This window comes from Physeter macrocephalus, chromosome 2 (genome assembly GCF_002837175.3).
Source record: "Physeter macrocephalus isolate SW-GA chromosome 2, ASM283717v5, whole genome shotgun sequence".
NCBI classification, from domain to species: domain Eukaryota; kingdom Metazoa; phylum Chordata; class Mammalia; order Artiodactyla; family Physeteridae; genus Physeter; species Physeter macrocephalus.
This window is the reverse complement of record NC_041215.1, coordinates 19,795,908-19,816,732: the sequence shown is the minus strand read 5'-3', so window position 1 is coordinate 19,816,732 and position 20,825 is coordinate 19,795,908. Positions and strand designations below refer to the sequence as shown.

At 44.6% G+C, this 20,825-nt stretch overlaps 1 protein-coding gene across 1 annotated transcript in view; it reads left to right on the top strand.

The window, feature by feature from the left end:
• Positions 1-1,776: 1,776 nt before the first annotated feature.
• ADGRE1 (adhesion G protein-coupled receptor E1) overlaps positions 1,777-20,825 on the top strand; it is a 48,797-nt gene continuing 29,748 nt past the window's right edge. The window contains 8 exon segments of the mRNA XM_028495835.1: positions 1,777-1,807; positions 5,104-5,166; positions 12,638-12,784; positions 16,072-16,227; positions 16,351-16,469; position 16,655; positions 18,145-18,291; positions 20,114-20,258. Coding sequence (XP_028351636.1) covers positions 1,777-1,807; positions 5,104-5,166; positions 12,638-12,784; positions 16,072-16,227; positions 16,351-16,469; position 16,655; positions 18,145-18,291; positions 20,114-20,258 — 809 coding nt within the window.

Sequence of the window (20,825 nt, the reverse complement as noted above, 5' to 3'; positions counted from 1 at the left end):
CGCGTCCGCCTGCCGATGCAGGGGACACGGGTTCGTGCCCCGGTCCGGGAGGACCCCACGTGCCGCGGAGCCGCTGGGTCTGTGGGCCATGGCCGCTGAGCCTGCGCGTCCGGAGCCAGTGCTCCGCAACGGGAGAGGCCACGACAGTGAGAGGCCCGCGTACAGAAAAAAAAAAAAAATTAAAAAAAGAATTTGCCCAGGACCACACATAACTAGCAAGTGGTGGAGACAAGATTTGGACCCCTGGCGATCAGGTGCCAGAGTCTGTTTTTATCCTCCAGAGCTTCTCTTAACATAGCTCCATTTATCTTCCTTCTTGGTGACCTTTACTGTATTTCTGTGCTGGCTCTTAATTGCAGCCTCACTGGGTAGGGTCTCTTGGTGAACAGATGGAACCACTGATGAATGTGCTTCAGCGATCGTAACTCCAGGGTGTATATTTTGCCTTGCACAGAGCAAAAAAGGAGAATATAAAAACAAGTGGGGTTCTTCTTCCCAAGAACCTGGGGCTGGTCTTTGCACCTAAGTTTTGGCTTGGAGCAGGTGTTCTTGGTGCCTGTCCACACCTGTGACCTTCAACCCTTAGGGCACACTAGACTGACGTGTGCCAGCCACTGCATTTCGTTATCAACAGGGTTATGAACTGGAGCCCATTCTATCTGCTTGGAGGCCAGGTCTTGGGTTGACACAAGCCTTAATCAGTGACTGACAGTAGCTGGTGGATAAATACCCCAACTCCCTCCCCTGACAGTTGGGATAACTCTGAAGAGTGTGCTCTAGGTTACCTTCCAGAGGTCCCCAGCCACATTAAGTTTCAGTTTCTTATTGGGTAACTTGCCTGATAACATTCACTGCAGGCTCTTTCCCTTCTCTCTCTCACTTCTCACTTTTTTGGGGTCAACTCCCTGATGAACTACTTTCACGAGAATCCTTGTCTGAGCATCTGCAACTGGGGGACCCTAAGACATTCCTAGACCACCGTGTTTATGAGATGGCGCGCGTGTGTGTGTGTGTGTGTGTGTGTGTGTGTGTGTGTGTGTGTGTGTTGGGTTGGCTTGGGGGCAGTGCTGGGAATGGGGTGTGTCACTGTCCAGGGATCAGATATCGTGGGGAGCTAAAGGCGAATGAAATGGTGAAAGCTTTAGACCTTGGAGTCAGAGGGTCCCAGATTTAAAGCTCGGGTCCAGGTAATCTTGGACAAGTCACATCTCCTCTCTAAGCCTTGGTCCCCATTTTAATTGTACTTTTTTGGTGAAATAGGTGGGGGTAGGAATCCCTAGTATATGATGTTGGCATGACGGTGAAATTACATTTTATTGGAAACGTGTTTAGCATGGTGCCTGGTACCTGAGGGCTCTGATGATGGTTTGTATGGGGCAGGCTGGGAGGAGACCGTTGAGTTTGGGGCTTGCTTCATTGGGTAGTGGAAGCTTATTTATTATTGGGTGCAATAAAATAAGGTGATGAGAGATGGGAGATAGATGTTGCTGGGGGAAGAAAAAAGTGAGTAGGAAGGAAGGAGAGAGAGAGAGGGAGATAGACCCACACAGGGACCCATCAGCCAGACAAACTTCTCTTCACTGTGGAGAAAGGAGAGGATTAGAGGTTTGTCAGACTCTCCTTTATGAGTGGAGGCAACTCAGCAGAAAGGGCCATGATGCCTTGGCTGCATTGAGTAATTCTGGCTCTGTCCTTCCCCTCCCCCCACACCCTCTGTTACTGAAAACCCTGAGAACAGCGAGAAAGTACTCTTCATTGAATGACAGAACCTTCACGATGTGGAGCTTCAGTTTTCTCCTCTTTTGGGGTGAGTATGAGCCTGAATAGGGGGTCTGGGGAGAGCCTGCACTGGAAATAGACTGTAAGGAAAAGGGAGGGCCTCAACCGTCCAGCCAAGAGATCATAATTCTAGGCTGGACACTGCAAACATCTTCACTGGGGAACCTTTGACCAAAATCAGTCGGCTCAGGGAATTCATCTGTCAAGGAAGAGTTTCGTTATAGTCATTCAGTTGACATGTGTTTCCTGAGCACACACTGTATGCTGGGTGCTGTTTTAGGCACTGAGAATAGAGCAGTGAACAAACAGACAAGGTTTCTGCCCTTGTGAGGCTGACATACCGGTGGGAGGATATAGGAAGAAAGGAAGCCAGTAACGGTAATAGCAACCTCCCAAGTAGTACCGTTCTAAGTTCCTCAAATAGAGAATGTATCCAATCTTCATTAAATGCCTCTGATATTGGGTCATTAATAGTCCCATTTTCTCAGGGTAGTGGGATGGCTGGGTCATATGGTAGTTTCCATTTTTAGTTTTTTAAGGAACCTCCATACTGTTCTCCATAGTGGCAGTACCCACTTACATTCCCACCAACAGTGAAAGAGGGTTCCCTTTTCTCCATACCCTCTCCAGTATTTATTGTTTGTAGATTTTTTGTTGATGGCCATTCTGAGCGGTGTGAATCCCTTGTCAGCTGCTTCATTTGCAAATATTTTCTCTGATTCTGAGGGTTGTCTTTTTGTCTTGTTTATGGTGTCCTTTGCTGTGCAAAAGCTTTTAAGTTTCATCAGGTCCCATTTGTTTATTTTTGTTTTTATTTTCAAAATTGGGTGATTTGTAGAGACGTGGATGGACCTAGAGACTGTCATACAGAGTGAAGTTAAGTCAGAAAGAGAGAAACAAATATCGTATATTAGCGCATATATGGAATCTAGTGGAATCTAGAAAAATGGTACAGATGAACATATTTGCAAAGCAGAAATAGAGACACAGACGTAGAGAGCAAACGTATGGACACCAAGGGGTGGAAAGGGCGGGGGTGGGATGAATGGGGAGATTGGGATTGACAGATATACACTGCTATGTATAAAATAGATAACTAATGAGAACACTCTGCATAGCACAGGGAACTCTACTCAATGCTCTGTGGTGCCCTAAATGGGAAGGAAATCCAAAAGAGACGGGATATATGTATACACATAGCTGATTCACTTCGCTGTACACAACATTGTAAAGCAACTATACCCCAATTAAAATAAAATAGTCCCATTTTACAAAGGAGAAAATGAGGCAAAAGAGATTAAATAACTTGTCCAAGACCATTTAGCTAGTAAGGGGTAGAGCTAGGATTTCAAAACAGGCATCCTGCATCCAGAGTCTGTACATCTCTAAACTATGCTGCTCCAAATAACAAATAAACAAAAGCATTTCAGGGAGCGGCGCGTGCTATGAAAGAAATTGTCATAGAGTGTGACTGGGGGTTACGTAGAAGAGGGAAGTCAGGGGAAGGTATTTCTGAAGAAATGATGTTTGTGCTGAGGCCTGAACAATGAGATGGAGCCATCCTGTCTGTTCTCTTAATTTTTTTTTCCCTTCAGTTGTCAGTTTTTCTTGGTCTTGCTTATTTTTCATGTCATGGTTTCCTTCATGGGTCTCGTGAGTTTTGGTCTTTGGTTCAAATCTAAGAATAGGAGACCTTATCTAAGCAACAAATGTGGGTTTTCTCTGTGCTGTACACTGGATCCGCTTCCCTTATTTCACGGAGGAGAAAATTTCGTCACAAAAAGATTAAGTAACTTTCCCAAGGCCACGTAGTCTGTAATTGGTAAAGGCAGATTTTTCAGCCCAAGCATTTTGACCCTAGCACCGATATGCTTAAACACAATGTTCTGTTGCCTTTAAAATAATTAAGGAGCAAGAGAATTTCCGTTAGTGATAATAAGAGAGTTGGGAGTTTGGGTCTGTGGGACTTGTCAACCGGCAGGTTTCATTAGAAGGAACAGGTAATTTGTGGACCTCAAATGCTAAAATGCAGACTTGTTTCTTTGGGGTGCCAGCACTGGCGCTGGCCATTAGCACTCTCTTCTGCCCTTACTAAGCAAAGAGTGGTGATGCTGACATTGATGATGGTGGTGATGACGCTGGTGATGCTGAAGATGATGATAATATGATGATATGATGTGATGATGGTGATGACGATGATGATGTGATGATGGTGATGACGATGATGATGTGATGATGGTGATGACGATGATGATGTGATGATGGAGAGGAGCTAAATGTTGGGGGACTGCACTGCCTTTTATTTTATTTTATTTTTTATTTTTTATTTTTTTTGTGGTACGCGGGCCTCTCACTGCTGTGGCCTCTCCCGTTGCGGAGCACAGGCTCCGGACGCGCAGGCCCAGCGGCCACGGCTCACGGGCCCAGCCGCTCCGCGGCATGTGGGATCTTCCCGGACCGGGGCACGAACCCGTGTCCCCTGCATCGGCAGGCGGACTCTCAACCACAGTGCAGGGAAGCCCTGCGCTGCCTTTTAGATGTTAAAAAAATTGTCTTACCCTCCCATTAAAATTTAATACTACAGATATACTATATACTCATTTATATATTATATGTATATCTGTATGTGTCTTATAGATGAAGAGTAAGATTTTTTCATCTCTCCCCAAGAACCAAGTTTTGCTCTTGGGGGGAGATATCATTTCTTTTGAGAATGCATGTTTCAATGTATGGGGTTTATTTTTTCTTCTAATTTTTGTTGGGGTATAGTTGATTTACAATGTTGTGTTAATTTCAGGTGTACAGCAAAGTGAATCTGTTATACATATACATATATCCACTCCTTTTTAGATTCTTTTCCAATATAGGCCATTACAAAATATTCAGTAGAGTTCCCTGGGCTATACAGTAGGTTCTTATTAGTTTTTTTTTTTCTTTTTGGCCGTGCCGCGCGGCTTGCGGGATCTTAGTTCCCCGATGAGGGATCGAACCCATGTCACCTTCAGTGGAAGTGTGGAGTCCTAACCACCGGACCTCCAGGGAATTTCCTCAATGTATGTTTTTGAAAATCATCTGGAACTCTTTGTAAATGAAAAAAAAAAAAGAAGATAACACAAACAAAATGAAAAACGAAAACGAAGTGCAGAAAAGCAGGAATGGTGGCTGTGAAGGTCATATAAAATAATCTATGCTTGTCATTCACTTGGGGCTTTCATCTAAGCTCATCAAACCTGTTTCTATGAGGCTACACCAAGAGTAATTCTTCAGGTTGAGTCCAAAGAGCTTCCTGATGGGTCATGGTGTTTTTCTTTTCTTTCTTCACAGGGTGTTGTGGTATATACACCTGGGGAATGTTCACATTACCCTCACTGGAATCGATGACAAGACGTAAGTTGGGGAATCTATATGCCCAGCGTGGCGGGGAGGAGAATCTTCTGACCCAGAAGGCTGAGCCACAGCCGGACACTTGCCACAAACTAGTCCGTGGCTGAGCAAGGGATAACATCCAGGTCTCCCGGCTCCCACCCAAGCCTTTTCTCTTGTGCCTTAAACTTGGTGTGTGACCTCAGGCAAGTCACACGACCTCTTTGATCTTCATTTTCCTCAGCTGCGAGTTACAGGTAAACGAGGGTTCCTATGGCACAGGGGTTTTGAGCTGTGAAGCTCAAAACCAAAGAGGTAACATTGTAGACTACCCGGCATGTGTGAGAAGAGCTTCATGAATGATGGGGCAGTGGGGATGGGGATGGGATTTATTTAAACTACAACTCAACGTAGGGAAAAAAAAGTGCATTTTTAGATGTTTCGCTCAGTATTCTCATCTTCCACACAAGCTCCTGCTGGATCCAGGAGGAGAAACATGGCCAGTTCTGTGTTCTCAGTGTCTCAGTTTCCTGGCTCAGCCTTATTTGGGAAACTCAGTCTTTATGGTACAAAGAGTTAATCTTTCAAATCTCCTCACCCTACTCTCGTTCCTCGCGAGATGGTGTGTGGGTGTTGGCGTAGGGGCAGCTTATGGCATCTTGCAGCAGTGAAGTGTGGACTCTGAACGGGGTGTTTTGTCCACGGGGAGAAAAAACATGGTAACTTGGAATATGCTAAATGTATGCTTACACCGGGGGACTGGCTGGATAAATTGTTGCATTTGTGAAACCAACCCAAGCTATTGTGACAAATAAACCCCAAGCTGTCAGTGGCTTAAGAAAAAGAAATTTCATTCTTCTTTGTTTAAGAGTCCAATGAGGATCCTTCTGGCTGGTGGGTGGCTTTCCTACATGTGGTGATTCGGGGACCCAGATGCTTTCTGTTTTGTGGCTCAGCCATACTAGTATCTCAGAGCCTCTGCAGACAGTGGCGAAGCCACATTATTAAAACCCAGGCTCTGCGGTGACACACGTCAACGGCCGTTCATGGTCACATGACCATACCTGGGTGCAAGGTGAGCTCGGAAATGTAGTCCATGGCAGGGTAGTTGCCTCCTACTGTCAATTCTACACCATGCAAAGGAGAGTGTGAAGTTTTTGTTCGATCTTGGGCTACCTAGCTATCTCTGGCACAGTTAGAGCCCATGGATATAATGGAATGCTATACAGCTGATAAAAAGCTTAAGTCTGGTCATGTGAACTGACTTGGAAAGTTGCCCCAAACATTATTTTCTTAATTTTTTTTAAATTATAGAAATATTTAAACGTGCAAAGGTAGGAAAAATAGTATAACAAACTCCCATGTACCCACTGCTCAACTTCAACACTTGGCAAATTTTGCTGCTCTTGGTTACATGAAAAAGAAAGTAATAGTAGAACAGAGCTGTCCAAAAGAACTTTCTATGACAATGAACATGTTCTAGATCTACAGTAGTCACTAGTCAATGGAGCTACTGAGAACTTAAATGTGGCTAGTGCAACTGAAAAAATCAATGCTTCATTTTATTTAATTTTAATAGATTTCAGTGTAAACAGCCATATATGATTAGTAGCTACTGTGTTGGACAGCACAGTGGACTGTATGTTGAGCGATACCATTTGTGTTCAGAAAATCGTGTGAATTTATAAATTCATTTATATTTAACGTTATATTTACATGACTGAGCTTGTGAATAGGACCTAGCCTCGAAGGATTCACTCTAAGCTTTTGACAGTGGTGACCCCTGGGTATAACGATGGGGCACAGGGAAATCTTCACTTTTAATTTTATATACTTCTGCATTGTTTGAATTTTTTTTACTATAAGTAATTATTACCTTCTTAAAAAAAGATGAAGACAAATGAAACAACAGATACACAGCACTATATCTAAAACAGATAAGCAACAAGGTCTGTATAGCACAGGGAACTGTATTCAATATCTTGGAATAACCTATAATGGAAAAGAATCTGAAAAAGAATATATATATATGTATATGAACTGAATCACTTTGCTGTACACCCGAAACTAATACAACATTGTAAACCAACTATACCTCAATAAAAATATTTTTTTAAAAACCCAAAGAAACAAAAATAAGGATCACCACCTGCTTTTGGTTAATTTCTATAGAAGCAGAGTCTGAGGTGAGGATTCTTGTGTGAGTAGAGTCGTTTATGAAGGAAGGGCTCTCAGGAGACACTGGTAGCGGAGGGAGGGAAGCAGGATTGGATAGGGGAAGAACTAGCCACTCAGAAGGTGTTTCAGGAGAGTTTCAGCCACAGCCTGATCCCAGGAGGAGCTCTGGAGTGTGAATTACACCACAGCCGTTCACCTGCTCAGAAGCTGTTACACTCCTGCATCTGGCACGCAATACTTCTAGGCCAGCGAGACAGTGGGGTGGGGGGGTGCGATGCCAATCAGGTAAATTGGATGGGGGTAGGGCCGAGAGCGGCTGCTATCCCCCCCCACCCATATTTTTAAAACTTTTTTTTTGGCCTCACCGCGCAGCATGCAGGATCTTAGTTCCCCGACCAGGGATTAAACCCATGCCCCCTGCTATGGAAGCAGGCAGTCCTAACCACTGGACTGCCAGTTTTTTAAACTGTTTTTAAAAATTGAAGTATAGTTAATATTCAATGTTGTGTTAGTTTCAGGTGTCCAGCAAATTGATTCAGTTTTATACACACACACACACACACACACACACACACGAGTATATATATTCTTTTTCAGATTCTTTTCCATTATAGGTTATTACAAGAAATTGAATATAGTTCCCTGTGCTATACAGTAGGTCCTTGTTTACCTGTTTTATATATAGTAGTGTGTATCTGTTAATCCCAAACTCCTAATGTATCTCTCCCCACCACCCGCTATCTCCCCTTTGGTAACCATAAGTCTGTTTTCTATGTCTGTGAGTCTATTTCTGTTTTGTAAATAAGTTCATTTGTATCGTTTTTTTAAAATTCCACATATAAGTGATATCATATGATATTTGTCTTTGATTTACTTCACTTAATATGATAATCTTTAGGTCCATACATGTTGCTGCAAATGACATTATTTCATTCTTTTTTATAACTGAGAAATATTCCATTGTATGTGTGTATATATATCTATATATCTATCTATATATATATCTATATCTCACATCTTCTTTATCCATTCATCTGTCCATGGACGTTAGGCTGCTTCCATGTCTTGGCTCTTATAAAAAGTGCTTCCATGAACATTGGAATCCCATCCTTTCTTACTTGGCAAGGTGTGAAGAACTCGTGAGCTGATGGTGGTAAATCCCCAGGAAGAGGCTGGGTTTTCCTCCTCACATCCTCACTCCCTCTTTCATAACTCACCACTGTGATCCTTGGTACCCAGGGACAAAGGTAGCCTGGTTTGAAAGGATGGGTCATGGCCAGATCTCAAAGGGATCCATCGACTTCTCTTTCCTTTCAGGTGAGCGGACGCGGCGGTTGTTGACACATTTTGGTAAGAGACTCCCCCACCTTGGGCAAATGCCTCTGTCACTCGGTTTTGTCACCTGATTAATGACAACCCCTCCGTAATGGAGTAAATTTGTGATGACTCGGTTCCATGTGGAGTTGTTATGAGGTGGGCTGTGGAGTCACACATCCTGGGTTCGAATCTTGGTTCCAGGGCTCATCGCCATGGGGACCTCGGGTATCTCGGTAAATTACCCAAGGCTTCAGGTCCATGAAGATGAGTGAGGGGAGTTAATCCCACAGGGGTTTAATGAGGATGGAATGAGGGAAGAAATAGGCAGCGCTTAGTCGATACTCTTCCCAGGATGCTGGACTTTGAGTGCTAACACCAGGAAAGTCCTGGGAAAACCAGGATGGCTTGGTCATCTCTCCTCAAAGCATTATCGTGAGGACTGCAGAACATCTAAGGAAGGGGCTCGGCACATGCAAGACACCTAGGAAATGGTAGTTCTAGTTATATTTTTTAAAGTCTCTTTGGGGCTTCCCTGGTGGCGCAGTGGTTGAGAGTCCGCCTGCCGATGCAGGGGACACGGGTTCGTGCCCCGGTCCGGGAAGATCCCACATGCCGCGGAGCGGCTGGGCCCGTGAGCCATGGCCGCTGCGCCTGCGCGTCCGGAGCCTGTGCTCTGCAACGGGAGAGGCCACAACAGTGAGAGGCCCGCATACCGCAAAAAAAAAAAAAAGTCTCTTTGCCTCCTTGAGTCTCATTCTCTATGTTGGTCAATTAAATGACCATCTATTAAGTTGTTTTGCTCACAGTTGAGGATCATGTGCATGTCTCAGTTGGATTGTTGAAGTGGCTTCTGCCCCCGTCTCCTGTTTCCTTGCCCTTCTAAGAATGTCCAGAGGGCGCCTGTGAGCCCCTGAGTCAGGTCCCGCCCCACCTCTGCCCAGGGCTCCCTCCTCCCTCAGGGCAAAAGTCTGAGTCGTCCCTGCTGCCCACAAAGTCCTGCACCACCCGCCCCGTCCCCTCCCTGCCCTCCCCTCCTCCCTCTCTCTCCCTTGCTCACTCTGCTCAAGCCACCCGGGTTTCTTTGCTGTTCCTGCAACATGCCAGGCACTGTCCTGCCCCAGGGCCCTTGCATGTGCTGTTCCTTCTGCCTCCTGCCCCAGGGCCTTTGCATGTGCTGTTCCTTCTGCCTCCTGCCCCAGGGCCTTTGCATGTGCTGTTCCTTCTGCCTTCCTGCCCCACGGCCTTTGCATGTGCTGTTCCTTCTGCCTGGAATCTTTTGCTTCCTATAGGTACATGGCTCCCTCCCTCATCTTCTGTATGCTTCAGCTCATGAGTTATCTTCTCAGTGACTACCCTATTTTTGACATTGTATGCCTCATCAGATTATCATCTCCGTGAAGGTGGGGAATTTTGTATGTTTTGTTCCTCTGCTGAATCCACAGGGCTTAATAATATTGCCTGGCATATAGTAGGTGTTTGTATTTGTCAGGGTTATCCAGTGAAGCAGAATCAATAGAATCGATAGCTACATATAAGTATACGTAAATATTTATTGTAAGGAATTGGCTCACACGATTCTGGCAAGTCTCAAGATCTGCAGGCCAGAAAGAATTTGGAGAACTGAGCAAAGGTGAGTGTGCGTGGTGGGACCAGGTGGAAGATGAGCCAGAGAAGCTAGCAGGTGGCCGGTCACACGGGACCTTGTTGCTATTCTGGATTGGGGTGGATTTGAGTCCTGAGAGATTGAGCTAGAGGAAGAAAGAAAGTAATGGGAAACTCACAGTTGAGAGATCACACGTGGTAATACACAGTAAACCTGCAAAAAGAAATGTTGCCTTTGCAGATGAAAGAGGAAGCTGGAAATGAGAAGAGAGATACAACCTGAGGCATAGTGCAAGGAAGGGAAATAAACAAGGCAGGGTTCAGGCAGCAAAGAGTCTGGCTCTCAAGACCTTAGTAATGAAAATCTGTCCCTTTTGTTTTTGCAGCACTTTATAGAGAGCTTTCCCGTGATTTCCCATCCGACTAATTGATGGGGGCACTTTTATTGACTTTTCTCTTTCTATTACATCCCACATCCAATCCATCGGCAAATCCCATGAGCATTACCTTCTGAATAAACCCAGAATCTTATGCGCGCCACTGTTCCCACCTGGGCTGTATCCACCATCATTGCTCACCTGGACAAGTGCAGTTGCCTCCTACCTGGTCATCCTACCTCTGCTCTGCTACAGTTCATCCTCCAACCAGTGGCCAGAAGGATCATGTTAAAACCTAAGTGATGCTGTATTCCTCCTCTGCTCAAACTCTCCCATGGCTCCCATCTGTCTCTGATGATAAGCTGAAATCTTACAATGGTCCAGCAGATCCTACATGATTTCGTCATATCACCGCCTCCCATGCACCTGTCATCCACTCTGCTCCAACCGCACCCGTCTTGTAACTCCATGACATCACTAGGCATGGTCCTGCCACAGGACCTTTGCACTTGCTGTTTCCTCTGCCTTAAATAGTTTCATAGCTCACTCACTCACTCAGCTCCCTTAGGTCTTTGCTCAAATGTTACCTTCTCAGTGAGGTCTTCATTACCGAGCACCCACTCTGCACTCGGGACCCAGCAGTAAATGAGACAGACACAAACCCCTGCCTTCTGGGAGCTCACAGTCCATCAGGACAACAGACTTGAAACAACCAATTGCAAAAGTTTTTGCATAGCATTGTCTTAGAAATTGCCTGAAGATTTATTCCGTTTCCAGCCAGACACACCTCTTCCTGCCTAGCACTAGTGAAAACCACGCACTTTGGATTTTGACAGGCCTGCTGCCACCTCTCACCAGCTGTGTGTCCTTGGGCAAGTCACTGAACATCTCTGACCCTCAGTTTTCCACCGCTGTATAATGGGAACTGGATTCGTTTTCTGTGGCTGCTGTAACAAATTCCCATAGACTTGGTGGATTAAAATAACAAAAACATTATCTTACGGCTCTGGAGGTTAGAAGTCCGAAATGGGTCCTACTGGGCTAAAATCAAGATGTCGGCAGGGGCTGCAATAAAATCAGTTGCAGGGCTGTAATGTTCGCTCATAACTCTTCTGTCTAGAGCTCTGATGCTCATTCAGGGACTTGTTAAAAATGCAGAATCTTAGGTCCATCCCAAGACCCGAATCAGCATCTGATTTCCCAAGACCTCTTGGGGATCCAGATGCGGCAGATGCTACTGGTCTGTGGACCCCACTTGGAGTAGCAAGTATCCAGGACAGCACTTCTCATACTTTCACGTGCACACAAATTACCTGAGGATCTTGCTCAGATGCAGATTGTGATTTAGTGGGTCGGTGGCGGGGCCTGAGATTTTGCATGTCCATCAAACTCCCAGTCGATGCTGCTGCTGGTCCATGGACCACACCTGGAGCAGCAAGGGTCTGGGGTCTATAAGGTCCTTCACTGAGCTCCCTTGGTGGCTGTAGCAGTTTCCTAGGGCTGCTGAAATTACCACAAACCAGGTGGCTTAAAACAACCGAAATGTATCCTCTCACAGTTCTGGAGGCCAGAAGTCTGAAATCAAGGTGCTTTCTCTGAAGGCTGTAGGGGAGAATCTATTCCAAGCTCTCCTAGCTTCTGGTGTTGCTGGTCATGCTTGGTGGTCCTTGGCTTGTAGATGCATCCTTCTGATCTCTGCCTCCATCATCACGTGCTGTTCTCCCTGTCTCTGTGCCTCACCTCTTATTCTTAGAAGGACACCAATCATATCAGATTAAAGGACCACCCTGCTCCAGTATAATCTCATCTTAATTTAGGTCTTATTTACATTTACAAAGACTCTATTTCCAAATAAGGTCACATTCTCAAGGACCAGCGTTTAGGACTTCAATAACTTCAACATTTTGGGGAGGGGGGGGACACAATTCAACCCATAACAGTCACCTCCTTTCTCTTGTGCTGGCTTCCCTTGCAGCCCCACTCGGTGCTCTAACCCAAATCCTTTCTTCTCCATTGCCTAGATATGAAAGGGTGTGCAGATACCACCACGTGTCCGGCGTACGCAACCTGCACCAACACTTCAACAAGTTACTACTGTAGTTGCAAAAAAGGCTTCCTGTCCAGCAATGGACAGGAGAAGTTCTGGGACCCACGAGTGGAATGCAAAGGTGAGTTCATGCCCCCTCAAAATCCCCTAGCATTTGGTGGAAGCTGGTTGGGCAGCAGATGTAGGTACTTTTTCTTTTTTCCCAAGCGTTATTTCCTCCCTCCTTCCATCCCTGCTGTTTTTGGAAATTGTTAATTTTACAAATGTTAATTCATTTAATTAAATCAGTGGATTACTTTCCCTCCTTCCTTCTCCTTCCTTCCCTCCCTCCTTCCTCCCTCCCTCCCCCCGCCCTCTCTCTCTCTCTCTCTCTCTCTCTCTCTCTCTCTTTCTTTCTGTTCCTAGTCACAAAAACCTCCAATGATTAGAGACAAGTGTTAGAATAAAAAGAAACAAAATTATGCTATTTGTCAATATCCGGAAATAACCACTGATTTCCTTCTGGTCACCTCTCCATGCAAATCACAAGAATTTCTGCATGTATTGAGTGCCAGGTCCTGTGTGAAGGGCTTTATGTGCATTTTCACATTACATCAAGTGTAGTCGTTGTGATGATCTCCACCGTACAGATGAGAAGACCAAGGCTTGGAGAACTGAAATGATTTCTTTAGGATCAGTCGAACTGGAATTCAAACCCAGGTCTTTTTGAGTGTAACAGCGATCTCTCAACCACTTACCTATTTGCCACAGTCCAGTTGTGAAGCATTGGGAAACTGTATTTAATCTCTCTAAGCCTCACTATTTCCATCTGTAAAATGGGAGTATAAGAGTACCTACATTAAAGGATATTTGAGATTATATGCAGTAGTGTATGCAGTGTGCTAGGCACATGTACAGTCCCAAGAGCTACTATTAACATAAATAATAGAAACAAAAATAATTCCCAGAATAAGCTAAGTTTTTGGTTTGTATTCCTTATATTTAGACCCAAACTCTCCTCTTGACTGTAAAGGTCCGACTATGCCTCTGACATAGTTTGCAGGGGTCTGCAAACTTTTTCTGTAAGGGGCCGGATAGTAAATATTTTGGCGGTTGCTGGCTGAATGATCTCTCTTGACTACTTAGTACTCCAGGTGTAGTGCAAAAGCAGCCATAGATGATACATAAATAAATGAGTGGGGCTGTGTTCTAATAAAACTTTATTTACACAAACAGGTGGCAGGCTGGATTTGACTTATGGGCTGTAAATCATTTGCTGAGCTCTGAACAAGATAACTGATTTGTATTATTATAGTTCCCCAAACATACTTTTTTAAAAAATTATTTTTTATTGAAGTATAGTTGATTTACAATGTTGTGTTAGTTTCTGCTGTACAGCAAAGTGATTCAGTTATATATATACGTATATATATGTATATGTGTGTCTGTGTATATGTGTGTATGTGTATATATATATATTTTCAGATTCTTTTCCATTTTGGTTTATTACAGGATATTGAATATAGTTCCCTGTGCTGTACAGTAGGACCTTGTTGTTTATCCATTCTATATATAATAGTCTGCATCTGCTAACCCCAAACTCACATTCCATCCTTCCCTCCACTCCCTTGGCAATGACAAGTCTGTTCTCTATGTCTGGGAGTCTATTTCTGGTTTGGAAATAAATTCATTTGTGTCATATTTTAGATTCCACATACAAGTGGTATCATACGGTATTTGTCTTTCTCTGTCTGACTTCACATAGTATGATAATCTCTAGGTACATCCACATTGCTGCAAATGGCATTATTTCATTCTTTTTATGGCTGAGTAATATTCCATTGTACATATGGGCCACATCTTCTTTATCCATTCATCTGTTTATGGACATTTTAGTTGCCTCCATGTTTTGGCTCTTGTAAATAGTGCTGCTATGAATATTGGGGTGCATGTATCTTTTCAAATTATGGTTTTGTCCGGATATATGCCCAGGAGTGGAATTGCTGGATCATATGGCAACTCTATTTTTAGTTTTAAGAGGAACTGCCATACTGTTCTCCACAGTGGCAGCAGCGATTTACATTCCCACCAACAATGTAGGAGGGTTCCCCTTTCTCCACACCCTCTCCAGCCTTTGTTATTTGTAGACTTTTTAATGATGGCCATTCTGACTGGTGTGAGGTGATACCTCATTGTAGTTTTGGTTTGCATTTCTCTAATAATTAGTGATGTTGAGCATGTTTTCATTGGCCATCTGTACAAACATACTTTTTAAAATCTTTAGGCTACAGTTCATGGGTTATTCAGTAAGCACAGTAGTCTTGTTGGTCCCTTGTTTTTAAATAAGGGGTGAGAGCAACATTCCTCATCTACAAAATGGTGGATACTACAGCAAGGATCTTGTCCACTCTTTGTCTTTGACCTGTGGTACCTAACACATTGTGAATATTTGATAGATATTTGTCAAATGAAGGACCATGCTACCTTATTCTTTATGTCAACTCCAGACCTAATCACCCTGCAATTGATGGACACTAGGTCTTTCTAATGTTTCATTACTTAAAGCTGGAATGAACATATATCTTGATATATAGTGGCAGGTACAGATTTCTCTCTAGGAAAGCACAGTTTGCTGGGAGGGAGCTATAGGGTACTTGCCTTTAAGTTCTATTTGCACGACAAGTGCATCGTAAGTGTTTATTTAGGGTGACTTGATAGAGTAGGGCTGAAGGAGGTTAGGGGAGGACCACCCCATGGTACCATGACTGCACAATTCTATGGGTGCGTCAATGAGTAAATTCCTAGAGATGAGTTTGGAAACTGTTCTGGTTATCTATTGCTGGGGAGCAGCAAACTTTGTGTATTAAAACACCAGCGATCATTTATTTTGCTCATGAATAAATCTTCCATTTGGACTGAGTTTGCTGAGGATGACTTGACTTTGTTCTACACATTGTTAGTTGGGTCGGCTCAGCTGGGGGCTAGAGGATCCAATTTGCAGGGGGCTCACTCAGAAGGCTGGCAAGCTGGTGCTGGCTGTTGGCTGGCTGCTCTGCCAGGGCTGTGGGCTGGAGGTCTTAAGGTTCTTCTCCACATGGGCTGCTTTTTCATGGCTGGTTGAGCTTCCTCACAGTGTGGCGGCTGAGTCAAGCATGAGCATCTCAAGAGAACAAGGTGGAAGTGTGTGACATTTTTATGACTTGCATGGTATATTTAGGACCTAGTGTCACCACCACCACAGTCACAAGCATGCTCAGATTCAAGGGGAGGAAACATAGACCCCAGGGCTTGATGGAAGGAATACCAATGAAAGGGCATTGAATTAAGGGCATATGGGATGGAAGACATTGTTTCAACCAACTTTGGAAAATACAAACTGTTTCACAAGATGAAGAAAATTTGTAACTCTCTGGCCCTTTTCCTCTCCAGATATAGATGAATGTTCTCAAAGCCACCTACCATGTGGTCCTAACTCAATCTGCAGAAACCTGCCGGGGAGGTATAAGTGCAACTGTTTGCCTGGTTTCTCTTCTCCCACTGGAAATAACTGGAACCCAGGAAAGCCAGGCAATTTCACCTGTACAGGTAATGCGCTCAGGCTCTCAGGCATGGGTCTTTGGTGGACAGCTCCTATTGAGTTGGGTACCTGTGTTTCTAACCATAGACACCTAATCTTTTGTCTCCCCAATGTCCTCCACTTCTCCTCAGACATTAATGAATGCCTCTACAGTGGGGTCTGCCCAGAGCATTCTGAGTGTACCAACTCTTTGGGAAGCTACAGGTGCAGCTGCCAAGTTGGATTCACCTCTAAAAACTCCATCTGTGAAGTTATAGAGAACCTGATCTTCTTTACCTACTCAATTAATTAAGAACTTCATATAGTGATCCTATGTGGTAGGGATTATGATCCTCATTTTAGAAATAATCCAGTCGAGGCTCAGAGAGGTGAAGTCATTTGTCCAAGAATACACAGCTATTAAGTAGAAGAACCTGAATTTGAACTCCCATTGAGGGTCTACTATGAGTTAAGCAGTGGGTCAGGCAGTACTTGAGAGTAACAGGGGGCTCTATCCTTAGAGTGATTCACTCACCACCCTGTGGGGGGGAGATATTGACAATGTCTGGAGACATTTTTGGTTGTCACAACTGGTGGTGGAGGCGGGTGGTTTGTGTTACCGTCAACTGGTGGGTAGAGACCAGAGATCCTGCTAAACATCCTCTGATGCACAGAACAGCCTCCCCACAGCCAAGAATGATCTGGTCCAAAGTGTCAGTAGCACTGAGATAAACTCTGTCCTGGGGAGAGCTCAGACCCAAAGTTCAAAACTTTTCCCTGAAAGGTATTTGAATGAAGACCTGAGAGTTATTCTTGATCCTCCCTCCCCTTCCATATGAAATCAGTCATCATGTCATTGGGCAAAATGCCTGCTAAATATGTCTTGAATCTCTTCACTCTTTTCCATCCTTGGTTTAGGTGTCATCATTATTGCAACAGCCTCCTCACTAGTCTCTCTCCTTTTCTAGTGTTGATCCCTTGAATCTATCCTCTGCACTGCAGCCAGAATATTCTCACCAAGAGACAAGGGCTCCATCTTCCTGAGTCTGCTGCAGCACTATTCTTTATTTAAAGGGAGGGTGACTCTATCAAGCAAGGCATGGAGTGATCAAGCCCTCAACATACCCCCTTGGCTTGGAGTTAGAGATATTTGAAGTCATCTCTGACTTTTCTGATCTATTTGTAGCAGTTAGCTATTGCTGAGTAACAAATCACCCCAGAATTTGGTAGTTAAAACGACCACCATTTGTTTAGTTCTGGATTCCACATGTTGGCAGTTTAGGTTGAGCTCTTCTGGTCAGTTCTTTGGGTCTCCACTGGGCTTGTTCATGTGTTTGTGGACAGCTGTGGGTCAGCTTTGATGATCTTGGCTGGGCTGTCTCACATATCTGGGGCTCATCTGGGATGATCCAACTCTCTTGCATTTTGTCTTTTTTTTTTTTTAAATTAACCTGGGGTTTGCTCATATGGCAGAGGCAAGGGGTCCAAAGTGTGAGCAGAAGCAAGTAAGTTTCTCGAGGTCTAAGTTTGGAACTGGCACCACATTGCCTCTGCCATATTTATTGACCAATGCAAGTCATAGAGCCAGCTACAGTCAAGGGCTGGGGAAACAAACTCCACATCTTAAAGAGAGGAGTGGCAATGTCGCATGGTACAGCACAAACCTCATCCCAAGTTGTGGACACAGGGAGGAGTAAAGGATGACAGACATTTCTGCAATCTATGATCACTGTGGCTTGAAACTATTTGCCACCCTTTTGCTTGCATACGGTTGGCCAGCATTATTCTCAAGACCATGCTTAACTGCAGGGACGTTAGAGAGAAGGGGAAAGTCTGGGTATTGGGAAGCATCAGGTGGAGAACAGGTGGAGTGAATCTCCTGATTGCAGTCTCCTGTCTTCACTGCTTCCTCTGCCTTGACCGGGGTTTCCATTTCCACTCACCAGATGTGGACGAATGTGCTGATCCCAGAACTTGCCCAGAGCATTCAACTTGCCACAACAGTCTTGGAAGCTACTCTTGTGCCTGCAACCCAGGATTTGAATCCAGCAGGGGAAAGATGAGTTTCCAGGGCCTGGGAGAGACTTGTGAAGGTAGGTTCATGGGTCTCTTGGGGAATCAAGTCCAATCTGTTTGCAAAGACAGCAGTGGTGGGGGAGGATTTGAGGTGGGTCTCAGCTGAATTCAAAGCTCTCATCTGCAAAGCTGAAACCAATAATCATTCATGCATGCGTGCATTCATTCAACAAACACTTCCTGAACACTTACTACATGCCAAGCACTATTCTAGGGATGGAGGATACAGCAGTGTGTAATGCAGGCAAAAATACTTGTTCTCATGGAACTTAACATCCAGTGTGGGGAGATATAGGGAACAAACAAAAAACGTTCATGGACATATTGTGTGTCAGGGATAGTTAAAGGAGATGAAGACAAAGAAGGCAGGACAGGTGGGTCGGGAATACTCGAGGGTGAAGTTGTAGTTTTAATAGCGTGGTAGGGAAAGTCCATGCTGAGAAGTTGATATTTGAGCAAAGACCTGAAGGGAGTGAGATACGGGTTATCTGGGGAAGGGTGTTTCAGGAGGGGGGAACAGCAGGTACACAGTCCTGAAGGCAGGATCCCAGCCAAGGCACTAAGCTCTTCCATATATGTGCTCATTCAATCATCCCCACAACCTGATGCTATCAATGGTACTTCATACCCATATTATAGATGAGGAAACTGAGCCTCCATTGTGGTGGAATCACCTCTCCCAAGGTCAAATAGAAAGGAAATAAGAGAGTCATGGTAGAACTATGTTTAGTGTGACTTCATACCTCAGCCACCATGATCTGCTGTCTCTGAATGAGGCTACACCTGCTGGTAACTCAGGGTGGGCTTGTGCAGGACAGGTATCAATTTAATCACCAAATTTCCAGTCTCTGAGACTCAAGACAGCCTGGAAAGCTGTCATGTAAAAATTCCAGAGCCAGACAGAACCTGAATTTAAATTCCGGTTATGCCTTTCACAAGCTATGTGACTTTGCACAATATTGAAGCCTCAGTTTCCTCCTCTGAAAAATGCAAATATTAGTTTGCACCTCACAGGGCTGCTGTGAGCATTTGTTGAGTGGATGCATGTAAAGGATCTTCCTCATTGCCTGCCACAAAGAAAGCTCAACACGTTTGCCATTAACTTTTTATTTTAGTTAACGAACACTTAACATAGTACTTGCTCTGTCCCAGGTTCTGTTCTGAGTGTTTAAAGATAATGTATCATCTTATGTAATCCTCTGAACAACACTATGGGGGTGGGTTCTATGATTACTTCCATTTCACAGATGAGGAAACGGAGACACACGGAGATGAATTCTCTTGTCCAGTGTATTAGTCAGCTCAGGCTGCCATAACAAAGTACCAGAGACTGGGGGGCTTAAACAACAGAGATTTATTATCTCAGAGTTTTGGAGGCTGGAAGTCCAAGATCAAGGTGTCAGCATGGCAGGGTTCTGGAAACAGCTCTCTTCCTGGCTTGTACACAGCTGCCTTCTTGCTGTGTTCTCCCGTGGCAGAGAGCTCTTGTGTTTCTTCTCCTTCTCCCTCTCCTCCTCCTCCTTCTTCTCTTCCATAAGGGCATTAATCCCATCATGAGGATCCCACCTTCATGACCTCATCTAAACCTAATTATTTTCCACGTCCAAATACCATCCCACTGGAGGGTAGGGCTTCAACATATGAATTGGGGTGGGGGGGTGAAAGATTTGCATGGGTCATACACATGCCTCTAAATGTTTCCTTTTCATAGTGATGCAAATGTATTTAAGAAGGTGAGTCCGGAGGAGCTGGGCAAACCCATTGGCTTTAGGTCAGTGGTAGGGCTATGAACTGCTGCTGTAGCCTCAGCAGCCTTCATCCTTTTGATTTTCTGCTTAGATGTGGATGAATGTTCCAGGAACTCGACACTTGGTGGTCCCAGTTCCGTCTGCACCAACATCCTGGGAAAATACAGTTGCTCCTGCCTGCCAGGGTTCTTTTCACCTGATTTGTGGAGCCCTGAGAAACCTGAGGCTTTCAAGTGTACAAGTAACTCTTCCAGCCATTTTGGGGACTTCTCAGTGGATGTGAAACTACCCTGAAATGTAGTGGCTTATATCAACAATCAGTTGTTCTTGCCCATGATTCTGTGGGTTGACCATACGGTGTTTCTGGGGCACTAGGATGGTTGGCAGGCCCAAAATGACCTTGCTTACATGGCTGGTAGTTGGCACTGGTCTCTGGCTGGAAACTCAGTTGGCCCTTCAGTTTTCCTTATGAACTTTTCCTCATGGCTGCTTGGGCTTCCTCAGAGCATGGCAGCTAGCTCAGAAACCCTCTGAGGGAGATTAGTTAGGTCAGGGTTCCTCAACTTTGGTACTATTGACTTTTGGGGCTGGATAGCTCTTTGTTCTGGGGGACTGTCCTGTGCATTATAGGATCCTTTGCCTCGATCCATTGGATCCCAGCAACCAACAAAAATGTCTCCAGACATTGCCCAAGGTCCCCAGAGGGGCAAATCTCCCTCAGTTGAGAACCACTTGTTCAACATAATAGAAATTTCTTACTCTCATATGAATCCAATATGGATATACTTGGCCAAAGGGCAGCT